Below are 24,731 nucleotides of genomic sequence, written 5' to 3'. Positions count from 1 at the left end.
TCAGTATGGGAGGAAATACAGAGCAGGGGAAGTGGGCCCAGCCCTCAACAGAGCTCCAGGTCCAGAGAGAAGAAACACACTTGAGAGGGACGTGGGGAGAGGCTGGGAGCAGTGACGGGTGTTAAGCAGAATTCACCTTTCTCTAGCTTCTAAATAAGAATGAACTTTTAAAACTTTCCTCCAGGTGCACAGCAGGTATTGGGAGTAAGACGTGTATGTGCCTCCCTCGGTGGGTGCACACTCGCTGCCTCAACGCCCCAAATCCTACCGGGGGTGGGCAGTGAAAAGAACCTGGATTTTTTTTCCTTTCTCCTCAGATGGGTGGGCAGAGATATTCAACCGAAGCTGGATTCTGTCTCTCTCCATGTATTTGTGGCTATCTACCTGGGAACAGGTGCTTCTTACTTTGCGATTGCATTTAGTAAAGTCTTATTTTCTGAATTAAAGGAGATTGTGCCTGGCTACATGTCAGGCTCTTGGTAAAGCAATTTGTTGAAAGAAGGGAAGAAGTGAAGAAGTAGACTTGGTGTGAGCTGTGTGCGCCGTCACATGGACTTCTTCAACAAGTGGCCCAGGAGGTTATGAAGAGCTGAGTTCTGGAAAGAGAACGCCAAGGCTTTGGGTTGTGCCAGAGAAAGTGAGGAGGTTACATTGGTGCCAGATTTTCAAGGTTTGTGGTGGGAAGAATAGAACTGTCCTTGTTCTGTGACTGAGGGCAAGAAATGTTACGGTGAAAATGGGATGAGTTCCCAGTGAGCTCGGGGACCCTCATAACGTGGATTCTCCCTGAAGAGCTGCTTAATGGCCTTTCTCTGGGTGCATACATCAGTAAAATCCAAAGAGCCCTGTGCTTTGTTCAATTACTGCCCTGCTTTAAGATCACTTGAGTGTCTCCCTAGAGGCTCATTCTTCCTCCCCCTCCTGGTGTTTGATGCTGTTAGCCTGTGCTCTGCGCACGCGCGTGCGTGTGTGTTGGGGGGGGGGTTATTTACATTCTGTGGTCCCAGAAGAGAATGTTGTTGCTCTCACTTCAGAAATACCTTTTGCCCTGTACTGTGACTTTGAAAATGTCTGTTCTAAAGTGGATGGAACTTGGATGGGTGTAAACAAGCTGTTGAGAATATTAAATGTGAAGCATGTAGGTGCACACTGGGTGTTGATCAGTATTTGTGGATTTTGAAAAATGCTTGAATGATTATTCCTCACTATTTGCCTGTCTTTATTCTTAATGCTGGTCTTCATTTGCTGTCTGATCAAGACCCCAAATCTATGATACCTGTGATGGAGAGCATTGTTTTCTACTTGGACAAGTGTCAGCCACTGCATTTCTGAAGAGGGGTGGAGGGATCGGGGCAATTCCTGAAACAGGCGGTGCCTCCTGCTGAGTTTGCCTGGGGTCATTGGGAAGGGATCAGAAGAGACACAGGGGAATAAAGTAAGATGTGTACCTTTCTTCTCCTTTTCCTTTTCTACTTATCTTGTGAAAGACAAGGGTTTTTAGTTCAGCAGAAAATGGGAGCTTGAGGAGATACGGGAGCAGAGACAGGAATGCCGCACATATATGGCCTGGGAGTCCCTGCATTTCCCGCACCCCCTTACAGGTGGGTGTGCCTGTGTCATCAGTTCCGGCCAATGGATGGGCTGTGAGTGGAAGGAGATTTGTGACATTCTCACCAACGCACAAGAGCAAGTGCAGCAGCTCACGAGCTCTCTTCTCCTGCCAAGGTGACTTCAGGGCCTCGTTTGAGATGGTGGAACATTAGCTCCAAGCGCCCTGAATCTCTGAGCTGGAGAACAGCTGCCCTTGGATACTTGGGCCTGCAGAGGGCTTTGAAGGAACAAGAAATAAACTTGTGTTTTCTTAAGCCGTTGAAACTTGAGATTTTTTTTTAGGGAAAATGAATTTAATTGGATCTCTTAAATAGTAGAATTTTCAGTTTAAAAACATTTACCCAGCACTTTATAGAGCATTTTTTTCATAGCTGTTATTTCTGTTAAAGCTCACCATGCTCCTAAGATGACTTTTCTTTCTTTTAACTGTTATTTTGATTTACTTTCATATTTCTAGATGAGTTGCAAGATGAGCAGAAAGGATTTCTGCATACCCTTTGTGCAGATGACAGAAGTGTTACCATTGCTGCATGGCTTGATACTGTTCTGTTTCTCTAAAGATGTATACAGTTGTCCCTTGGCATCTGTGGGGGATTGGTTCCAATCACTGTCCCCCCATGCCAAAATCTGAGGATGTTCAAGTCCCTTATATGAAATGATGTCATGTTTGCATATAACCTTCCGTGTCCTCCCCTGTATTTTAAATCATCCCTAGATTACTTACAATACCTCATGAAATGGAAATGCTATGTAAATAGTTGTAAATTCAATGTAAATGCTGTGTAAATAGTTGCCAGGCACTGGCAGATTCAAGTTTTGCTTTTTGGAACGTTCTGGAAATTTTAATATTTTTGATTTCCAGTTTTGGTTGAATTTGAGACTGTGGAACCCATGGCTATAGAAGGCTGACTGTATACATATTACTTTTTTTTTTTTTCTGAACTGTGTGAGAGGAAGCTGCTGACATGATGCCCCTTCACCCCTAAATACTTCGGTGTTTTCCCTGGAAACCAGGACAATAGGAGCAGGTGTTTCGCAGCATAAGCCCAGCCTGTTCTGGACTCATACAGACAAACTTTGTGGCGTTGCTTAGCAGGGAAGGTTTAGTGTAGACATCGAGTCGAAGCCGCAGAACAGAGGTCACAGCCTATTAGGGAAACCAGGTTGGAATTTGGAAGAGTAGACTCTTAAAGAAAACGGGTTTTAAATTTTTTAATTGATATTTTATGACATGATGTTTAGAGAGCCATACAGAAGGTGAAATGGGAAAGGAATTGTTATATTCAGGTATGTGGATGGAAGTGAATTCAGGAAAATCTGTTTTAAGCAAGATAAAACTGGACTTTGTTTCTACTTTGTGCTCATGGTGGGTATTACTATCACAGTATAGTGAGTGACATGTTTTCGGTAAAATCACTTCTGTTTGTTCCAGGTCTGAAAATGTGTCCTTGGCAATGATGACATTGTTAAAAAGGATTTAGTTAATGAAAGTATAGGAAGGTATCTCTGGGGGTGTGGGGGTGGGAGGGTTAGCAGTTGAAAATGACACCCATCAAAGTGAAGGAACTCTGTCAATAAAGCTCAGAGCCAGGTTAGAGTTAGACATGGGGGAATGCACTGCCCACCCTTCTGTTTTGACAGTGACATGGGCCCATTCATCCCGATTTCCAGAGCTGTGTCCTTTTCACTCCTCGTCCCAAGCCCATCTCCACTTGTGCTTTCAGTCTGTGCCTGGGTTGTGGTTTGAACGAGCCACTGATTTATTTGCAGCCATCCTGGGATCTGGTTTGCAGATGCAAATGGCAGTTTTCTCTAGGAAGTGTCTGTGGCAATTGGATCATTTTCTGGTTTGCATTCCCAAGGCCGGCAGGTTCTCAGAAAACCGTATCTTACAGGCAGTCTGCTGCGGGTTATTTTTAATCTCGGCTATAAATGCCAGTCCATAATAGTTCTTGACACTGAAAGAGCTTTCGCTTGCAAGGCAGAGGATTGTTAGAGAAAGAGTTATTAGTTTAGCAAAAATCTGGGTCCAAAAAGAAGATAAGGAGAAAGGACTGTGGGGCTACAGAGGGCTTGGGGTTCAAGAGTGAGATTTGGGACAGATGCACATTGAGAAGCCATTGGCTTTTTGAGGGGCTTGAGTAATGAGAATGCAGGAGTTTGCTCAGGGAGAGCACGCAGGGGAAGCAGAATGCATCACGGACCCACCTTGGGCTTTTCGAGCATCTGCGGTTCTCTTTCAAAGTCAGTCTCATTATAATTCACCCCCATTTCTGATATCAACAGTGCCTTCTGAAGGTCCATGTCATCTATTCTCACCACTTCTCAGTCTTTTGTCCCTTGTCTCTCACTGGTCCTGGGCCCTGCTTGGCGATGATTTTACTTCAGATTCTAGTTCGGCATTTAGAATTGGTTTATGTGCAGATGTAAGCACCGTGCGGATATTTTAAAATCCCAGATGAGCTCCCACATAAAGTAGGGATGAATTTTAAAATTTGCAAATTGAATGTGTGCAAAAGCATCTTAACATTTTAAAAATAATTAGTTTAGGACTTTGGGTTTTTTGAGCACCAGCTGCCCGTTGTCCTTGCTTGGCCCTGCAGTAAACCTTTTTCTGTTCCAAACTCAAAAAAAAAAAAAAAAAAGAAAAGGAATTAGTTTAATATTCAAGTAGCCTGCTCCCCCCCCATCCACCTAGTGGGTGAAAACATAATTCTGGCAAAACTCATCCATTTCATGTTACACTCATCCCACTCAAGATACTCTCTCCTGCTCTGAGCCTGGCTGCTAGATAAAGGTAGAAGGTGGTCTCCAGGCCAAATACATGTCCGTCACCAGCATGTCTTCAGCATCTGCAGAGTGATTACCTGCAACCCCTTTCCTCTTACTGTGACACCAACATCCAGTATGTCTCCTTCCTTCTCCCTTAAACTGCCCTCTTATATGCCTTCTTATATACGTGGCAGGCAAGTTAGAGTTGGCTGGTGTGGCTGAAATTCTGCTTTTATCTTTTCTGTTTGTTCTTATGTTCTTATGAAAAAATTTCCTGAGATGATGCTGAGGGACATGCACATAGCTGTGTAGAGTTTGCTCTAAGAGTTCCCGTATAGATGTTTTTCTTTAAGTAGAGTACCACTTAACTAATCACTTAACTTATTGTAAAACCTCTCATCTCCAGTCCAACAATCAGCTTTCACGAATTTAAGCTTCCTGGAAATTTTCTTTGAAACCGCTAAGGAAAGGGAACTGGGAGCTACCCCTGTTTCATCAACTGATACAGTTTCCCCAGGGGGTCACATAATGGAATTAGCAGGTCTGTTAACAGGTGAGAAAAGCACTGGCATAAAACCAAATCAAAGTAAACATGTTATCAATGGAGTTAGCGTTCCAGTTCAAAATTTTCCTTAGAAATGTCATGTAGGAACCCCGTTTTGGGGCATCTTTATGATCCCAAATTAAGATTTGGGCAATACAAGATAGTTCATGATAAAACGTTGTGGGCACCAAAGGTTAAACTTCTGAAATTTGCTTGGAGGTACTTGTATAATAAAAAAGTGTATGACATTTCTAATTTAATGTTAGACCAAACAAATGCATTTGCTTCCTCTTTCTTCTGAGCTTCCATTGGGGAAAAATAATAATGAAGAGAGAGGAGTGGGGATGGCCAACAGCAGACTAGAGATTTCATTTTGTTTCTTGGATGTGGACCGTCAGTGAAAGCATATTGTGGGTGAAGTGGAGTAGAGATGATGCCAGAATATGCACATGGTAGACCTTGGGGAATGTGGTGGCCAATCAGCTTGCTAGGTCGAGGGCCCTGGATGTAGAATTCCTAGCTCTGGATAGTGGGAGTGAGGCATGGTGCAAAACCAGGGGCCTTGTTAAAATTTTGTCTGCCAGATAGCTGTGTCAGTGACCCCTTCCAACCATTTTCCCACCACTGCAGTCAGAACCATTGACAGCCCCCATGTTGACAGTTCTTTTCTATAGAAATTAAGTACATTTCCCAGGAAGAATTAGGACTTCTAGTTTGGGTATTTGCACGTTAAATAAATTCCTTCTAATTATGACATTTTAGATTTCCATGCTAATATCAGATTCCTTACCCTCATAACTAAAAGAAAAACCAGTTGTCAGAAGCCCATCCTGACTGACCAGATGACCTGGTTACAAAGTCTAGCTCTAGACCAGCCTTTCTATTCAAGAGACTGTCTTACTGGGGAGCAATACTTACTTATGCAAAACAGCCTTTCATCTTCCTTCATGAATTAGTAATCAGGGACTCTCAGAAACAGCAAAATCCACAGCCTGAAAGAGAACGCCAAGCTAAAACATTCAGAATAAATGACCCCTGAAGAAATAAAGATCAAAAGACACTTAAAAAATTCAAACGTCTATCCTCAGAGAAGGCAGAGAAGATATTATATCCATAAAATAAGAAAAGGATGCTATTAAAAATAAATGAGAAGCTTTTAGAAATTAAAAACATGATTTAAATTACATTCAGTTAATATATGACTTCAGTAAAAATAAGATGAAGTCAAGGTCATTTCTTTGAATGCAAGGCAAAAATTGAAGATAAAAATGAGAACAGAAGGGATAAGAGACATGGATATTTAATCCAGGAGGTCTAGAATCTGGCTGAATGGAATTTCAGGGAGCAAGAGCAGAGAAAATGGAGAGGGAGATTTTTTTTTTTTTTTAAATAGAAGAAAATTTCTTAGGGCTGATGAAAGATATGGTCTTTTGATTGCTAAACCCTGAATTGGTCTTAAATAATGGAACATTTGTTAGTAATTGCCTAAGCCGTGATTATTCTCCCTTGTTTCTCATAAGTACTTTGATTTTGTTTAAAGTAAAAGCATGTACAATTAAAAATAATTTCTTCTACAGATTTCCTGGCAGGGGAGTCCATATACCCAGCTGCCTGTAATGGAGACATTATATCTTGGTGTGTAGCAGCTATCCTTGTGGCCACGAATAAGAGGTTCAATAACATGATAAGGGTGGATTGGATAAAAAGCTAGACAGATCCCTGGTTTTTAATCATTTCCTGGAGCATTTTCTCCAGCTTCCAGACTTTGTTACATTGAAAATATTAGACTGAACTATATTCAATTTCTTGTAGTAAGCTGTAATGGAAAAGAATCTGAAAAAATATAAAAAAGTATGTATATGTGTAACTGAATTGCTTTGCTGTACACATGAAACTAACATTGTAAATCAACTACACTTCAAAAAAAAAAAGAATTAAAAAATGATAGGCATTATATGGTCACTGTAGTCAGATCTGTTATATCCAGTTGTAGTGCAATACTAGGGAGTCACCAAGGATAAAAAGAAGATCCTGAAATCTTCCAGAGAAAGAAAATACAAAAACCTTCAAAGAACAAAGATACAGGTTCTATTCTGATTTCCAATTATGCTCAAAGATAATGAAATTTCTTCTAAGTATTCAAGGGAAATGATTTTAGACCTAGAATTAACCAAAGTACCAATTGAGTGAGGACAAAATAAAAACATTTCCAAACATTCAAGGACTAAGAAAATTTACTTTCTTACGGTAACCTTTCTGAGTAAGTTACTTGAGGATGTGTTCTAGTAATTAAGGGAGGAAATAATAAAAGAAAGGGTAAAAACAGTGAAATAGTGGCTACCATGGAACTAGGGGGGTGGGGAGATTGAACAGATGTTGTTTAAGGGTACAAACTTACAACAAGTGAGGCGGGAAGCCCCATAAAAAGACCAGCAGGACCCCGAAGTAGGGCCACTACTCTCCTGCCAGCACCATTCGGTTCCCTGGCCCAGAGCCTCTATCTCACTTTTTTGCCTCTGAACCGGCTTACTTACCCCTAAAATTCTATTGGTTCCCTGAGCTCACTTCTGATTGGTTATTTCCTTCACTCCTGATTGGTTATTTTTCTCACTTCTGATTGGTCCACTTGTAGTACTTCATTTGCATGGAGCTCACTCCTGATTGGTTATTTGTCTCCCTCCTGATTGGTCCATTTCTACAAAGCTTGTTCTTAATTAGTCAACTTTCCTTATACCTGATTTACATATGATGTTGCAGAGTGTAAACTGGCCGCCTATAAAAGCCGGTGTAAAGCTACAGGTGGGGTCCAGAGCTTGGAGTGTTATCTCTTCTGGGCCTCCTGGTGTAATAAACCTGAGTTCTCCGACTCTCTGAGTGGTCTCTCGCCTGGATCCAGGTTGCTGTCACAACTGAGCTGTGACAACAGGCTGTAGTACCTAGCTATAATGCTGAGCCGTAACACATTTTTCTGCAACACAAGTAGTAAATAAGCCCTAGAAAGCTAATGCACAGTATTGTGACTACAGACAGCAGTATTGTATCATAATCATTAAACTTGCAAAGAGACTAGAACCTAATGATTCCAACCACTGAAAAAGGATCATTATGTAACATAAGAGGTGCTAATTAGTGCTACAATGGCAGTCATATTACAGTATGTAAATGTATCACATTAACATGTTATACGTCTTAAACTCACACAATGTTATGTGTCAAATGTATTTCAATTAAAAAGTAAGATAGGAGATCTAGGAAAGAGTTGATGGATATAACAGACATTCAGTGAAGGAATTTCCAATGATGACAATGTAAAGAATGGAATAAAAGGATAATAAAGGGCTTTGAGAAAGCTGCTTCTCAAAAAAAAAAATGTGGATTACATCTAACTGATAGTAGTGTGGTCAAAAACTTGAATTCCTTTGAGGAAACAGTAAAGTATATACTTACCTTTTTGCGGGATGTATGTGTGGTCTAAACAAAGGAAGAATAATTGAGCAGAATCATCACAAACCTGAACTGAACTCTTGCGTGCTGCTGAATAAATGCTGGAGTGGAAGACAATAGAATGCATTTAATTTTCTTGCTGGGAACAGTCTCCTTTTATCTAGGTCTATTGATTGTGTCATTGAATTTAATGGAAAGCTTTTTTTGGTCCTAAGTCTAATAACCCTTGTAGTAACAATATGAAGATTACTGCTTATTGGTTTTCCACATTCAAAATAAATTCATAGATAATGTAGAGAAGACTGAATTATAGTTACAAAGAGCATATAACAACGTAAAAGGAACGTACTGCTTTCAGAAGTTAAAAAGTGGAAAATGGGAGAAGCCAATGGAAAGACGGGGGGAGCTAATATACTCTTTTTGTATAATGTGCAGTTGATAGGCATTGACTATAAAAAAATAGTAGAACAAGAAATTGAAACAAAATGATCATTCAGTAATTTAAAAGCAATGAGAATGAGAGCTAAAAGTAGTCATTTAACTCTCAAAACTGGGAAGGAAGATGGAGGAAATTTGAGGGCAATGTAAGTGACATCTGAGTGCTCATATTTTACAGTGATGAGTCAATGAATATTGTTTACAGATGGCTAAACAGTGTGTATATGTGTATGTGTATGTGTATATTTGAACTTATGAGAGTAACCACCACAGAAGCTGAAGTCAGAAATCAATATAAACATAGCTTCTGGGGAGTGGAAATTTAGGTGAGGCAGGAAGGAGACTGATGCTTTTCACAAAACACCTTTTCAGCATTTGATATATATTTTTTTTGACCAAAAGCCAGTATTACTTTCATAAAAATAATAATTAAAAAAACCCTTGAAACGATTTTAATTTCACTTCTGTAATTTTTTTGGCGATTTATAAATAACTTTATTACGTTTTTGTAAGTATTGGCAACCTCATTTTTAAAAAAGCCATACCTGAGAATTTGAGTTATGAGGCATTTAATAGCTTCTAGCAGTCAGGCTATCTCACAAGAAAATAAAACCTCACAACATTACCAGGAAACAGTGACAAACAATTGTGACATGTGACACGTGCTTCCCCGATTATCTATTACTTGCTTTGGGAAGCTGCTTGGTGAGGAGTTTGTTTCCATACATGTTTTTCTCTCAGGTGATGGCTTTGATGCCCTATTTCCACCTGCCAATAACTATGTTTTGATATTCGTTGACTTAATGTCTGCAGCCCCTGAGAATGTGTGATGTGGGAAAAGGCGTTGACAGAATCCGCCTACCATTTTTCTCAGCATCCAGTATGTTATTCAGAATCCATTTGCAGTATGTGGAAGCATGCCATCATTTTGAATAACAAATACTTTTTTTTTTTTTAAACAACGGAGTCCTCAGGAGGGGTGAAATGAGGAATAATGATGGTGTGTTTCACACCTGGCACACTCATGTTCCGTCCTGGATGGCTTTCACGGTGTCAACAAAAAGGCTTACTACTTGTTGGTAGCTTTTAAGGATGGCACGTGTGAAGAATTGTGGCCAGTGCAGCTGCGTGTTTGGCCCAATGAGGACTCCACAAGAGGTGGCCATGCTAAAGAGTGTCCTACAGACTGGTTATGAAATGGGGGAGAGTAGCTTACCCTTTTTTTCTTTCCAGAGAGTGGCCCTTTTCGCTTCAGGTCATGAGCGATGACTCAGGCTAAAGTCCACACCTGCTCTGAATCGATTCAAGTGGCCTGTAGCTTCTCTTTCCTGGCTTGACAGTTTCAAGGTCTTTCTTGCATTTTGCTCTTTGCCTTTATCTATCCTCTCTTACAAGTCCATGGACATTCAAGTTCAGAGAATGAGACCCTTAGGGAAACCCTCTGCTTTTTCTTGACGAGAAAAGGAAGTAGTTCCCCTATTTTAGGAGGAATTTAATGTAATTCTTTGCAGGTAAGAAGAGTAGGTGGAATTAGTTTTATGTGGTGAATTTATCACAGATTAAGGTCTGGAGATTGGTGATCCAATATTAGCTGCTACCCCCGCTGTGGCTTTTTGAAAAATCACAAAATGGCCATCTTGTATTAGTCATTTACCATCTGCACATTATCTTAATAATTGTTCTGGACTCTCCTGTGAGGTCAGTGTTATTATCCCTCTCATTTTATAGAGGAGGAAATAAAAATTTGGAAATGTTAGTTATTTATCAAGGATAAACAAAGATTCTTAACATTTCTTGCAGTTTCCACGTTTGAAATTTTGTCATGATTGCTGCTACCTTTGTGGTTAAGTGATTCAATTTTTAAAAGGTTCAACACAATTTTCTTCTTTGAGCACTCTCTTAATTACTGATTCTATAGAAGTTTGTTTTCAGTTGATGTTTAGGCTCTAGTTTTTTACATGCACATCTGTTTGGCCTTTTCAACTTGACTGTAGGTTACCCTTGCTCTAGTGCTATGTAGAATAAATTCTTTCTGTTAAAAAGCCAGCTCATGATATGGGAGATGTTACTTTATCAATAATATAGTAGAAATTAGGCAGCTTTCCAGGGCTTGTCATACCAATAGTGAAGGTGAATTAGAAACGTTTTCTTTTACATATAAAAAATAAAGGACTCAATTAGAGAAATGTTCTACATTTTAGGTTTATGAGCAAACACTTATTAAGTAGACAAAGACTTTAAGGTGATAGAAACCTCAGTGAGCATTCTTTAGACTGAAAAAATTTCACCTCAAGTTTAGGACAAGGAAGGAAATAAAAACAAGTGAACACACTTAAACCATTTTAGAAATGTAAGCATCAGGCAGGAAGGATAAGAGATCAGAAAGCCCAAAAGGAGGGGATGTTCAGTAACAAAATTGATTTATACATCTAGTAATAAACAATGCCATTCAAAACACACAATATAGGAACTTATCCTAAAACGCCCAAATAGAGGTTCACAGTGCATCTTGGCAAATTAAAGGCTCGGAGGAGAACTGTCATGAGAAACCTGTTTACTGTTTAACACAGCACATTTCAAAATTTATCGGACCAGAGACATATGTCCTCCATAATCCAAGATGACACACATTGAGAGTACTCCTGGCCTACTGAGAGTGGCTGTCACATATCATATGCTAATTCTTCTTTTTTTTTTTTTGAAGTATAGTTGATTTACAATGTTGTGTTAGTTTCTGGTGTATAGCAAAGTGATGCAGTTACACATACACATACTCTATTTCGTAATAGGTTATTATAAGATATTGAATATAGTTCCTTGTGCTGAACAGTAGGACCTTGTTCATCTGTTCAATGTATGCTAGTTAGTATCTGCTAACCCCAAACTCCTAATTTACCTCTCCCTCCCCTTTCTCCTTGGGTGACCATAAGTTTGTTTCTATGTCTGTGAGTCTGTTTCTGTTTTGTAAATAAGTTCATTTGTGTCATTTTTTTAGATTCCACATATAAATGACATCGTATGATATTTGTCTTTCTCTGTCTGACTGACTTCACTTAGGATTATAATCTCTAAGTCCACCCACGTTGCTGCACGTATGCTAGGGCTTGATTACCCAGGAAAAAATCTTTGTGCCACTTGTGGCTGAAAACAGACCAAAGATACGCAGACTCAGGAGTGGCAGTGGACATCACAGTAAGCATTTTATAGTAAGCATGGTGTGCTTTATATAGTAAACATGACTACGTTCTGAATGTTTAGTAACACATACCACAAAATAGCTCCAGTTTTATTTTTATGCATTTCTTGAATAGATTATATGCTTATACCACGGGGAATTCAGAAGATATAAAAATACATACAGCAAAAAGTTTCCCTTCTACTCCTGTCTCCCAGCCACACAATTGACTTCTTTGGAAGAAAACAATGTTATTAGTTTCTTAATAAATTCTTACCGAGAGAAAAGTACCTACATGTTCAAGTATTTTTAAAAAACACACTTAAATACAAAAAATAGCATAGTAAAGGTACTGCTTTTTAAACTTGGGGTTTTTTTTTTTTTTTTTCGGTCCTAATGATACATTTGGAAGCTGTTCCATAGCCATATATAAGCACGTTTGTGTTCTTTCTCTTTCTTTCTTTCTTTCTTTCTTTCTTTCTTTCTTTCTTTCTTTCTTTCTTTCTTTCTTTCTTTCCTCTTCTCCTACTTACCTTCTGTTCTTCCTCCTTTGTCTGGATGTCTGTTGATGGACATTTTGATTTTACTATTTTTTTCTATTAAATAATATTGCAACAAATGTTTTTTATGTCAAGTATATCTGTAAGATAAATCCTCTCAAATAAAATTGTGAAGTAAAAGTATATATCACCATAATTTTTTAAACCATTTTTTCTTTCTTGTTTTTTAAATTGAAGTATACTTGACATATAACATTAAAATTTAAAGTGTGCAACATGTTAGTCTGATACATTTATAAATTATACTATGGTTGCCACTATAGTGATAATTAGTTCCTCTATCACATTCCATAATGATCCTTTCTTTTTAGTGGTTGGACTCATTCACTTCTAGTCTCTTAGCAAGTTTGATGATTATAATACAATATTACTGTCTGTATACTCAACTATGCATTAGATCTCTAGGGCTTATTTACTACTCTTTGTAAGTTGTATCCTAAACAAAATCTCTTTAATCCTTCTACTCCCCATCCCTAGTAACCACCATTTTACTCTCTGTTTTTACAAGTTTGACTTCTTTTTTTAACATTTTTTATTGAGTTATAGTCATTTTACAATGTTGTGTCAAATTCCAGTGCCAACCACAATTTTTCAGTTATACATGAAGATATGTATATTCATTGTCACACTTTTTTTCACTGTGAGCTACCACAAGATGTTGTATATATTTCCCTGTGCTATACAGTGTAATCCTGTTTATCTATTCTGCATATGTCTGTCAGTATCTACAAATTTTGAAACCCCAGTCTGTCCCTTCCCACCCCCGGCCCCCCTGGCAACCACAAGTTTGTATTCTGTGTGTGTGAGTATGTTTCTGTTTTGTATTTAGGTTCTTTTTTTCTTTCTTTTTTTTTTTTTTTTTAGATTCCACATATGAGTGATCTCATATGGTATTTTTCTTTCTCTTTCTGGCTTCCTTCACTTAGAATGACATTCTCCAGGGACATCCATGTTGCTGCAAATGGCGTTATGTAGTCAAGGTTGACTTTTTTAGATTCCACATATAAGTAATATCATACAGTACTTGTCCTTCTCTGCCTTAGGGTCTATACCACTTAGCACAATGTCCTCAAGATCCAGGTCCCCCTTTGTGCCTTTCTAGACAATAGTCACCCTACATTGTACTGTCTTATAATTGCAAAGAGTAGTTTTGGTAATGCTTGTATTATTAAAAATGGTACTATAACATCTATCCTCTCTTATATCTATGTTTATCAGATTTCGTGTTTTTGTGATTTATCTGAATTTGTTCCATTATTATGTAGTATTTCACTGTGGAATCCATTGTTTGAAAATTTAGTGAATTTTATTGGGAAATAGTTTGGGAGCATCTGTAAAGCTGAAGATATACATATTCTATAACTGAAATTCCGCTACTAATTTTTCATTATATATTGTACACGTGTGTTCAACAACATCTATATTTTGAAACTGAACATTGTAAAATAGCTCTTAGAATTTTTGAGTACCACATACAAATTAATGATTATGGTCTGCTCGTAATATTTTGCCTAGATTTATTTGTTTAAGTTTGTAAAATTGTTTTTATTTAAACTAAAAAAAAGAAAACCAGTCCACTCATTTCCCCCACCCCCACCCCCCTCACCTCCCATCTCTTGCAACCACCGACTTGATCTCTGTATCTGTGTTTGTAGAGTGACACTCTTTCTATTGAAACATTAGGAACATAGGAGAAAATTGTAGATTTGCTAATGGGAAAGTGAAGGAATGACCTCCTGTTGACTTCCTTCTTTCAGAAAATGTGAGGGCATCCTCATCAGTTGAAAATGAGGCAGAGAGATGACAGACTGGAGGAAAAGATATGAGGTAGTCATCGTGGGTAGTGAATGAATGACTTCTTTAGGGAAATACAGGATAGAAATGCCCAATGGTGTTACTCATTTGAGGCTGAAGAGCATCAATCTGTAGGAACATAACTTCATCCAGTTATGAGATACCTCAAGCAGAATCGGGCTGCTTAGAAATATACATAGGGTGTTAAATAGTCAGGTTCATCTAGATGTGGGATTATTGTCCACGATGGGGATGATCATTCGTGACGGAAACAGGGGCCAGGAAATTAAAGTCCTCTATAATTCAGTTAAATAAAATATTTCAAACATACCCTGAAATAGACTAGTATAAAGAACCACCATGTACCCGAGACCTTGTTTGAAAGAAATCACTAACATACAATCATCTAAACCTCTCTACTCCTTTGCCCGCTGCTGAATTATCTCAAAGCAAACCTCAGGTGTCTGCATATGAGATACATCTCACTTCATCTGTATATGCTGAAAATATTTTTAAGGATCTGGGTGTGAGAAACCAGTAATCTAAACTGGCACGAAGGAAAGTAAAGAGGTGGGGCTTGTTAGAGAGACAAATAATACAGACATGTCCGTGGATTAAAAGCTGGTGATTTTCCATGGCAGCCCTTGAGCTAATAAAATGGAAAATAGAAGGTAGTGATTGGAGTGGAGATGTTTAATTCATGATTTTGGAGGTTTGAATTATTAATAAAAACAAACAGAGGTTCAGTCAACTATAAGATACACAGTCCTTACCTAATTCTCTTTCTAATAAATAAAAAATCAATAGAAATCTTTAAAAAATTTTAAATGAATGCATACATGATCTAAATTGTTCAAACAATGCAGAAAGGTATAACATTAAGTGTAAATGTTTCATTTATCTCCAGATACCCAGTGCCACTATTCAGAAGTCCTATGTTAAATCATTTTTGGTACATCCTTCCAGAAACTTTATATGTGCATACATATACACAAGAAGCATTTATATTCCATTAAAATATAAATAGAATTATAAAATATCTGCTTGCATTTTGTACTTAACAATATATTGGAAATCTTTTCATTTAAGGACACATGCATCTGTTTCACTTTAAAAATGTTTAAATAGGTTTCCATTTCAGATATCTGAGTCCCCTCACTAATGAAGGGTCCTGCAGTGCAGACCTTCCTGTGCATATTTTTTCACATGAATATGAATGACCATATCTTATCTATGGGAAAGATTCTTAGACAGTAATTTTTAGGTTGAAGGGTGTTTTATGTACTGTTAATTTTGATTAATATTTCCAAATTATTCAGATTATGTCTTTTCGAGCATGGAGATAAAAGACTTCCAGCTGTTACTCAGAAGCCTTCCTTAATCATCTGAATCTGTTTAAAAAGCATGTGGATGCGGAAAGAGGAGTTGCCAGGAGTTCAAACTGCAAAGCCTTCCTTTATTTTGGTGGCTAAATCGATTCTGGCTAGATGCCAGAATCACCTTGAGAGCTTAACGAATTGTCTGAGTTCCAACTCCAGAAATCCTGACTTAATTGATTTACGGTCAGGCCTGGACATTGGTATTTAAAAAAAAAAATCTCCCCTGGAGATTCTAATGAATAGCCAGTGACTAGACTCACTGCTTTAGATAGAGCCAGGGGAGGTAGAAATAGAAGACTCAGGTGAAGAATTATGTCAGGCATCACTAAGATTGCGCCCATGAAGCAAAAGGGAGAAACAACCTCCAATACAAAAAAAAAACAAACCAAACCCCCAAACAAAACACACATCAAGCGGAAGGGTCAGATCAAGTCTGGGGAAGAAAGGGCGCAGGAAGAGAGAGGTCCAGGTGAGGGAGAGGCAGCGTGGGCTGGGAGAGGCACGGTGGCGCTCTTCACATGTGGGTCATGGAGTCTACCCTGTACGGATGAACTCGAGCCTGAAGCCGCTTCCAGGCTCTTCTCAGCCCAGGGTTGTCCCGAATCAGGAGAATGGAATGGCCAGCAGGGTAGGCGGCCATGATGGCTTTGCACAAGATACTCCAGAAACTGCTGATGTCAAAGATGTTGGACATATAGAGAAACAGAGCGACTGAGTTGAAAATGTAGAGGATGAGAAAGTAGCTGGTGGCTTTGATGGCCCCCAGGTGAGCCTCCATGCTGGGGTCCCTGTAACCTGTGGCATTGCTGGACATGTGTTGGGTGTGTCTCTTGAGAGAGACGATCAGCAGGGTGGCTGTAAGGATGAACATGATCAGAGGAATGAAGATCCCCATTTGAAAGAGAACAGCCAAGTTGGTCACATTGGTCTCAGTGGAGACTTTTTTCTTAGTGGAGTTGGAGGAGGGGACAGGAACGTAATTGTTACAGTGCACAGTGTAGATGTTTTTGAGGAAGAACACACAGGTGCCCAAGGAAATAAACACGGATAGCCACAGAAGCCAGGACATCCATCCAGAAATTCTCCACTTCAGCTTGAGGAAAAGGGGGTAGGAGAAATCAGCAATCTTCACGAAGTAGAAGAAACTGAGCCAGGCAGCAAACCAGAGGCCACAGTAATTTAAGAACACGAAACTTCCTTTGAATGTGTCATATACAATTTCTTCATTATAAAAATATGGGAGTGTTGAACTGAAGATAATTTCTAGGATTATGAAGCTTTGTAGAGCTATTCTGGACACACTCAGGAAAAGAAGGATCTTGCCGCTTGTGGAAACTGCTTTCGTCTGCATCCATTCAGCTGTATTTATAGCCACAATGAACCCATTTGTAATGATACCAATGATGCATTCACTTCCTATAATTATACAAGTTAAAATGAGGAGAAATGGTGAAAATTCATTTTCCGTGAGATTGCAGGTTTTGGTCATCCTGAGCCGTCACTCCTCTTCGACGTCCCGAGGCAAATGTCTCCCTCGCGTTTGATGTGCTCCCACTACTCATGTCACCAGAGGAAGCAGCTGATGCCTCATTTCCAAATCTGCTCCATTTGTTTATTTGAGAATTCTTAGTTCTAAATCTGGAGATGCAAATGATGGAAGGATTTGTTTCCCAGTCCTCTCCCGTGTCGTTTTGCACGTGTTGGTGTGTTGGTTCAATCATGGGATCCAGGGAGGAGCCTGAGTCGCTGCTCCTTTATAAATCACTACCTGGATATTGAGAGTGGTGTTCTTAAATAGTTCCAGTTAAGTCAGACATCTGTCCACAAAGTCACCATTCAACTGAGTTTCACTTGTGACCCCAGGGAAATGATTGAAAATAATAACTTCAAATATATATAGTTCTTACGTGCTATGCACTGTTCAAACATGTTATTTTTTTTAAAAAATTATGTATTACTTATCTTGTTGGGGGAGGTAATTAGGTTTATTTATTTACCTGTTTGTCTTTTTTTAATGGATGTACTGGGGATTGAACCCAGGACCTTGTGCATGCTAATCATGTGCTCTGCCACTGAGCTCTACCCCCCCCCAACACTTTATATATATTATGACATTTAAGCCTTACAACAACCCTATGAAGAATGTACTTTTATTATCTCCATTTTGCAGATAAGGAAACTGAGGCTAAACAACTTGTCCAAAGTCATAGAGAAAGGGAGAGGGAGAGCAGGGATTCAAACCCAAGTCAGCTGGTCCCGGAGCCCCTGTTCTTAGCTATTATGTTATAGTACCTATACTTCCAGACCATTTTGTGTGCACCGAAGACTATATGCAGAGTTGGTTTAACTGTAACGTTTTTTTCTAATAGACTTTCATGGTGTCCTCACTATTTAAGGAAGGAATAATTGAGTTAAAAAAAGAAAAAAACAGTTTTACACCTGTGAGTTTTGTTTGTTTGTTTGTTTTTTTACTGCTTACACAGAACACTTTTACTTATGACACTTCTGGTCACCAAATATGTGGGGTTTTTTTTTCCCCCAAAGCAAGCAATTCTGCAACAACATCTGGGTGCCCTACAGTTTTAACTCAGTTCTGACCTATCTTCCCAGAGATAGCATCAGATCCTACAGGTTAAGGGCTCAGACCCACGAGACTGCCCCCATGTCACATGCCAGTCCCAAGTCCAGGTTGTCACCTGTGCTTCTGACCTGTTGGCTGTAAGGTAGAGGTTCCTATGACACCCTCCTTGGGTTCAGTTAGTTTGCTAGAGAAGCTCACAGAACTCAAGAAAGTAGTTTGTTTACATTTATTGATTTATTATAAAATGATAAAGAACACACATGAACATCCAGATGGAAGACATGCATAGGGCAATGTATGTGGAAAGGGAACAGAGCTTCCATGCCCTTTTTGGGGTGCCACACTCCAGAACCTCACGTTTTCACCAACCCAGGAGCTCTTTGAACCCAGGTTTTTTTTTGGGTTTTTGTGGAGGCCTCATTACATAGGCACAATTGATGGAATCATTGGCCATAGGTGACTGTTTCAATCTCCAGCCTCTCTCCCCTTCCCGGGAAACCAGGGAGTGCGACTGGAAGTTCCAACTCTGGATTCATAGTTGGTCCCCCTGGCAGTCAGTCCCCACCCTTAGGTGTGTTCCAAAAGTCTCCTTGTGAACTTAACAAAAGACATTTTTGTTGAGTCTCATCACTTAGGAAATTCCAAGGGGTTTAGGAGCTCTGTGCCAGAAAAGGGTTGGACAAAGACCAGGTGTATTTCTTATTATAAATCACACTATCACAATAAGAAAGCAAGAAGACACTGATTTTCAGAGATAAATCTTTTTTAACAAAATAAATTACTTGAGAGATAATACATCTCTTTAGTTACATATAAATGATTGCATACACACACACACACACACACACACACACACACACACACAGACTCACTCACTGTGTGCACACAGACATACTTACCTTTCATTTTAAACAAATTACCAGGAAAATAAGGGTTGAAGGAAAAGTTCCTTGTTTCTTTATGAGGTAGGCATACCAACATTAGGGTAAAAACATCACCCCAAGTCACCTAATGTATTTTGGAATATTAAAACCAAAAGAGATGGAGAGAAGCATCACTCTTATCTTGGGGAAGTTGTTTCAGGTTTTCAAATGTAAGCATAAAATGCATGATGATAAAATAGATTTCTAAACTCAGAATAAATTAAGTTTTATGAATAAACCTAACTCGAAAATAATGATAGTGAAGTAATGCTAATAAACAGAAGGTTGGTGAGTAAGATGTCTCCAAAAATTTTCATAGTGCTTGGTTTTTCCCTTTACTTGGGACTTCTTTTGTGGGACACGCTCTCTGAAGAGTTTGACGCCTCTCTCCTCATTTGTTTTGCTCATCACTGTATTAAAAATAAAATCCAAGCTGAATAAATTTGAAGATTGAATTGGCTTTATTCAATGTTTATGCATTGAGAAGCATCTCATCTAGCAAGCAGAAAGGAGTTCTGAGGAGCTGTACAAAATTGAAAGCCTTTATAGGCAGAAGAGGGCAGAAAAAGGAAGTTCCTAGCGAAGAGTGGATTGTTTCAGGCAAGGTTACCTTCGTTTTGAGGGAAGGCATTGGGGCGGGGGCATGGCCTGTCAGGCGTATTACCTCACTGGTGCTGACCTGGTAATTCCGGATGGATTGGTTAAAGGTCACATTCCTGGGAGAAGCTCAATCTGTAGTTATGTTGGGTAATAAGTCTTGGTTTGCTGATGGGGGACCTAGCATGAGTGACTCCATTTGATGCTTGCTGTTTCATTTTTAACAACTGTATCTCACTCCCAGCTCCTAAGTAGTGCCTGCCCGCCAGGAGGCAGTACATAGATACTTGCTGGTGAATGAATGGCCAGACCAGTGACCCTCAGCTCAGAGAAATTCTTTATAATGAAAGACACGCAGAGAAATGGCAGTTCTACCACCCCATGAATCTTGAACTCTTGCACGTCTGATGCCCCAATCAAGTGTGGGAACATGAGTAGTGAGGTTGAGTGAGAACACAGCAGTTCTTTGTGTTTCTGTGAGAGAAACACTGGTGGGAGACAGAGAGGACAAAGGAAGGGGACCCAGGACTGGAGTGACCGCGGTGGGGGGCTGGGCTTCACAGTGTTGGGTGCTGCAGAGAGGCGGTGGGCAGGTGCAGGGGCCGCGTGTCTGTCACCAAAGGCATTTTCGAAGAGGCTCTTGCTTGCTACACCTTCTGTCAGGGTTGCTGCCTGCAGTGGAAAGGCTACTGTGATGGGAATTCCCAGGTGTAGCCTGACGTCGGGTGAAGTGACCTTTCCAGGTGAAGAGATCATCTTTTAAAGTAGAACTGGTACACCAGTTCCTAAATGGCATATCCAGTTTGCTGATGTATTCTGGGTGAATTCAAGTGTATTTCCGACCAAGGAGAACACATGAAGACTACACCATTAAAGAGAGAATGTCTTTAAAAAGTCCAGTTTTTTGGGTTATATTTTTAACTTATCATTTTGAAGGAGTTTTTGACATAGAGATACGTGGTAAAGATAGTACAGAGAATTCCTGTATACCCTTCACCCAGCTTCCCCTCATGCTCACATGTTACATAACCCTGATACAATGATCAAAACTAGCAGAATTAGCTCTGTTACAATACTATTAGCTAAACTGTAGGCTTGATTTAAATTTTTTTCCAGTTTTCTGCTTATGTCCTGATCCAGGATCTAATCTATAACACTGCATTGCATTTAATCAGTTATGTCTCTTTAGTCTCCTTCAGTCTGTAATAGATTCTTTTTTAATATTTATTTATTTTTTAATTGAAGTACAGTTAGTTACAATGTGTCAATCTCTGGTGTGCAGCGCAGTGTCCCAGTCATGCATATACATGCATATGTTCGTTTACGTTTTTTCTTTCCCTTTTATTTCATGACCATGACAGTTTTGAAGAATACTGGTCAGGTATTTTGTAGAGTATTTCTTGGTGTGGGTTTGTCTTACATTTTCTCTTGATTAGACTGGAGTGGTTTAACCCCTCCCCCAGCCCAATCCCATAGTCCCTAGCAGCCACTACTTTGTTCTCTGTCCCGATACTTTTGTTCTTTTTAGATACCGTATAATTGGATTCATACGTTATGTAGCCTTTTGAATCTGGCTTCTTTTGCTTAATGAAATGTATTGAAGATTTAACCATGCTGCTGTGTGAATCCATAGTTCAACCACTTTTATTGTTGAGTAGTATTTCATGGTACAGATATACCAGTTTGTTGATCTATTTTCTTTCTTTCTTTTTTTAACATTTTTTTTATTGAGTTATAGTCATTTTACAATGTTTTGTCAAATTCCAGTGTAGAGCACAATTTTTCAGTTATACATGAACATACATATATTCATTGTCACATTATTTTTCCTTGTTAAAGGACATCTGAGTCACAATTTTTGGCAAAGCTAAATGATAAAGCTCCCATAAACATTCACATATGAAAGTTTTTATTTCACTTGGGTAAATCTGTAGGAGTAGGATGAGTTGTACAGTAACTTTGTAAGAATCTACCAAACTATTTTCCAGGGTTTTTTTTTCTAACTATTTTTCATTCCTGCCAGCAGTGTATGAGAGTTCTAGTTGCTCTGCATCTTAGCAAACACCTAGTATTGTCAGTATTCTGTTCTGTTTGTTTCTGTTTGTTTTTAAGTCATTTTTAAAAGATGTGTAGTGGTATTTCATTGTGACTTTAGCTTGCTCTTTCCTAATGACTAGTGATGTTGAACATTCTGTTCGTATGCTAATTGGACATAAATATATCTTTAATCACGTGTTTACAGATTTTTGCTTATTTAAAAAATTGACTTGCTTGCTTATTGTTGAATTTAAAAAATTCTTTATACATTCTGGTTATAATTTTTTTTTAATTGGAGTATAGTTGATTATAATATTGTGTTAGTTTCAGGTGTGTAGCAAAATGATTCAGTTTTTTATATATATATATATTTTTCAGATTCTTTTCTATTATGATTATAAGTTCTTTATCACCTATGTGCATTGCAAATATTTTCTCTAAGTCCATGGTTTATCTTTTTAATATCTTTCACAGAATGAAAGTTTTAAATTTTGTTAAGTTTCAAGTTATTCATTTTTATACTATGGATTATGCTTTTAGTGTTATATTGAAAAACTCTGCCAGACCCAAGGCCACAAATTTTTTCTCCTTTTTTTTGGAGAAGTTTTATAACTTTTACCTTTTATATTTAGGTTAATGATCAATTTGCAATTTAACTTTTGTATGGAGTGTGAAGAATGTGTGGAGCTTTTTGTTTTGTTTTTGCTTTGCTTTTAGCATATGGATAACCAATTGTTCCAGAACCATTTGTTGACAAAAGTATTCTTTCTTCATTCAGTTGCCTTGGCACCTGTATCAAAAATGAGTTGTCTTTATTTGTGTGAGTCTACCTCTCAGCTGATCCATGTGCTTCTCCTTCTGTCAATAACACACTGTATTAATTAAAACATGTTTTATGACTTCATAAATAACTTTATAAGAAGTTTTGAAATTGGAGTGTGACTCTTCCACATTTATTCAGGCTTTTCTGAGTCTTCTGCTGTGAGTGGAGGCTTGGGGGTGGGGGGAGCCTGAGCAGATTCTTTTCAGCAGTAGCTACCATAGCATTTCAAAGGAGCATGTCCTCTGTGGTTTGTTTCCTGCCACAGAAACTTCCACATCTTTCAGTCTCTTGGACTGAAGTAAAAAGCAGAGGGACATGGCCTTTTTTCTTTCTATTTTATATTTTTATCATACTAAATTCAGAGGCAAATGATAATCTAGACTCATTATTGCAAGATCATCCGTGTTTACATTTCACATTTATGATGCTCTAGAGAGCCCCATAGTTGATTTTGTTAAGGTTTCTGTTTTCTTCATGGCACAGTTGCCATTTCATCATGTGTAAGCTCTGTGTTTCTTTCCTCCTCAGTGTGCATGTTTATGACTCAGCTTACTTATAGGGATTCCATGAAAACATACCATATGGTCAGTCACAGTTTTGATATTAATGATTTCTTGTATGAAAGATATAGAATATTTTAAACAAAATAAATGAAAAGGACTCATAATTCTACAACTCAGTAATGACCATTGCACTCAGTATTTTTCATTGATTTAATTTCTACATGTTTTATTTTAAAATTGTTTGTAAAACCAATGAAAGAATAATAAACATTTCATTTTGCCCCAAATAAAAGCCCTTTAGTAGTATTTTTACAACTGGATCAAGATATGCAATTTTAAAAAGCCTTCTTTTTGACATTTTGCAATTCTTAAAAGCAATTCATCTAAAGTCATTTTTTACATAATAACTACAGCAGTAGCAGGCAGTGCTGCAAGACGGAAGTTCAGTCTCTATCATATTAAAGTCTGGAAGTAAGTGGCCTATGATGGATAGATGGCTAGTGGTCTATGATGGATGGTAACTCTGTTCCACCAAGTTCTCAGAGACAATGCTTCTTCCAGGTCATTGCTCCACTGTCTGCAGGGTGTGACCATCAGCCTCAGATTCAGGACGGTGGCATCTGCATCAGGGCAGTAGTGTGGAAGAGGAGAAAAAGAAGTTGACAAAGCCCTAAAGTAAGACTCTCAAACACTATAAAATAGCAGTTCTGTCTTACCACTGGCTGGCTTTAGTCATATTACAACACTTACCTGCAAAGGAGGCTTGGAAATTCCATCTGTTTGTAGGGTAGTTGTGTGTCTGGTTGAAAATTCTTTTACATTGGATAAAGAGGAAAATGAATATTGAGGGAAAACTAGCAGTGTGCTAGAATTATAATATATTAAAAATATACTGATAATTCAATTCATTAATATTCTACTTAGATTTTTACATCTGTATACCTTAGATTTGTTTTTAACTTTCTTTTCTTGTTCTCTCATTGTTTGGGACATAATTATTTCCTAAAATGAATTGAGTAGCTTTCTTATTTTTGTCTCTAAAACTGTTTATTTAAAATAAGGATTATGCTTTCCTTGAAGATTCCTAGAAAATCTCCACTGTATCTATAGTTATTGCATCCTTTTTTCTTTCTAATATTGTCTGTGTCTTATTGCTTTCCATTTAGAGGTTTACTTGTTTAACTAGATTTTCCACCCTCATCTGAAGATTCAGTTCTGTGTTATGTTTATCCCTCATTGTTTCTTCAATTCTGGTTGCATTAATTTAATCAATTATCTTTAATATAATTTTCCATCTTTCTTTAGTTTTATTTTGTCACTTTTTAAAGTTCTTTTAATTGAACACCTAACAAACTGATCTTCAGTTTTTCTTTTTTAAAATTAAGGTGTACATTTACTACTAAATACCATGTTATGTGAACCTTGTATAATTTGATACGTAGTGGTTTTTCCATTGTCAAGTGTGACTCTAAATATTCTGTAGCTTCCTTTATGATTTTCTCTTTGAGAATTTTTTTGATTAGATAAAAATGCACATTTTAAATACATTT

General features: G+C 38.2%; 2 protein-coding genes across 2 annotated transcripts in view; one reads left to right on the top strand and one right to left on the bottom strand.

Annotated features, from left to right (window-relative positions):
* Positions 1–24,731, top strand: part of KEL (Kell metallo-endopeptidase (Kell blood group)) — a 167,016-nt gene that overhangs the window by 1,136 nt on the left and 141,149 nt on the right. The gene's annotated exons all lie outside the window — the stretch shown is intronic.
* Positions 15,973–17,646, bottom strand: TAS2R39 (taste 2 receptor member 39). Its single transcript, XM_014559843.2, is given in 2 exon segments — positions 15,973–17,271; positions 17,625–17,646. Coding segments are annotated over 2 exon segments (1,062 nt in total). The 3' UTR covers positions 15,973–16,231.

The sequence above is a fragment of the Camelus ferus genome, chromosome 7 (assembly GCF_009834535.1).
Source record: "Camelus ferus isolate YT-003-E chromosome 7, BCGSAC_Cfer_1.0, whole genome shotgun sequence".
In the NCBI taxonomy this organism is placed as follows: Eukaryota; Metazoa; Chordata; class Mammalia; order Artiodactyla; family Camelidae; genus Camelus; species Camelus ferus.
This window is presented reverse-complemented; position numbering and strand designations above follow the sequence as displayed.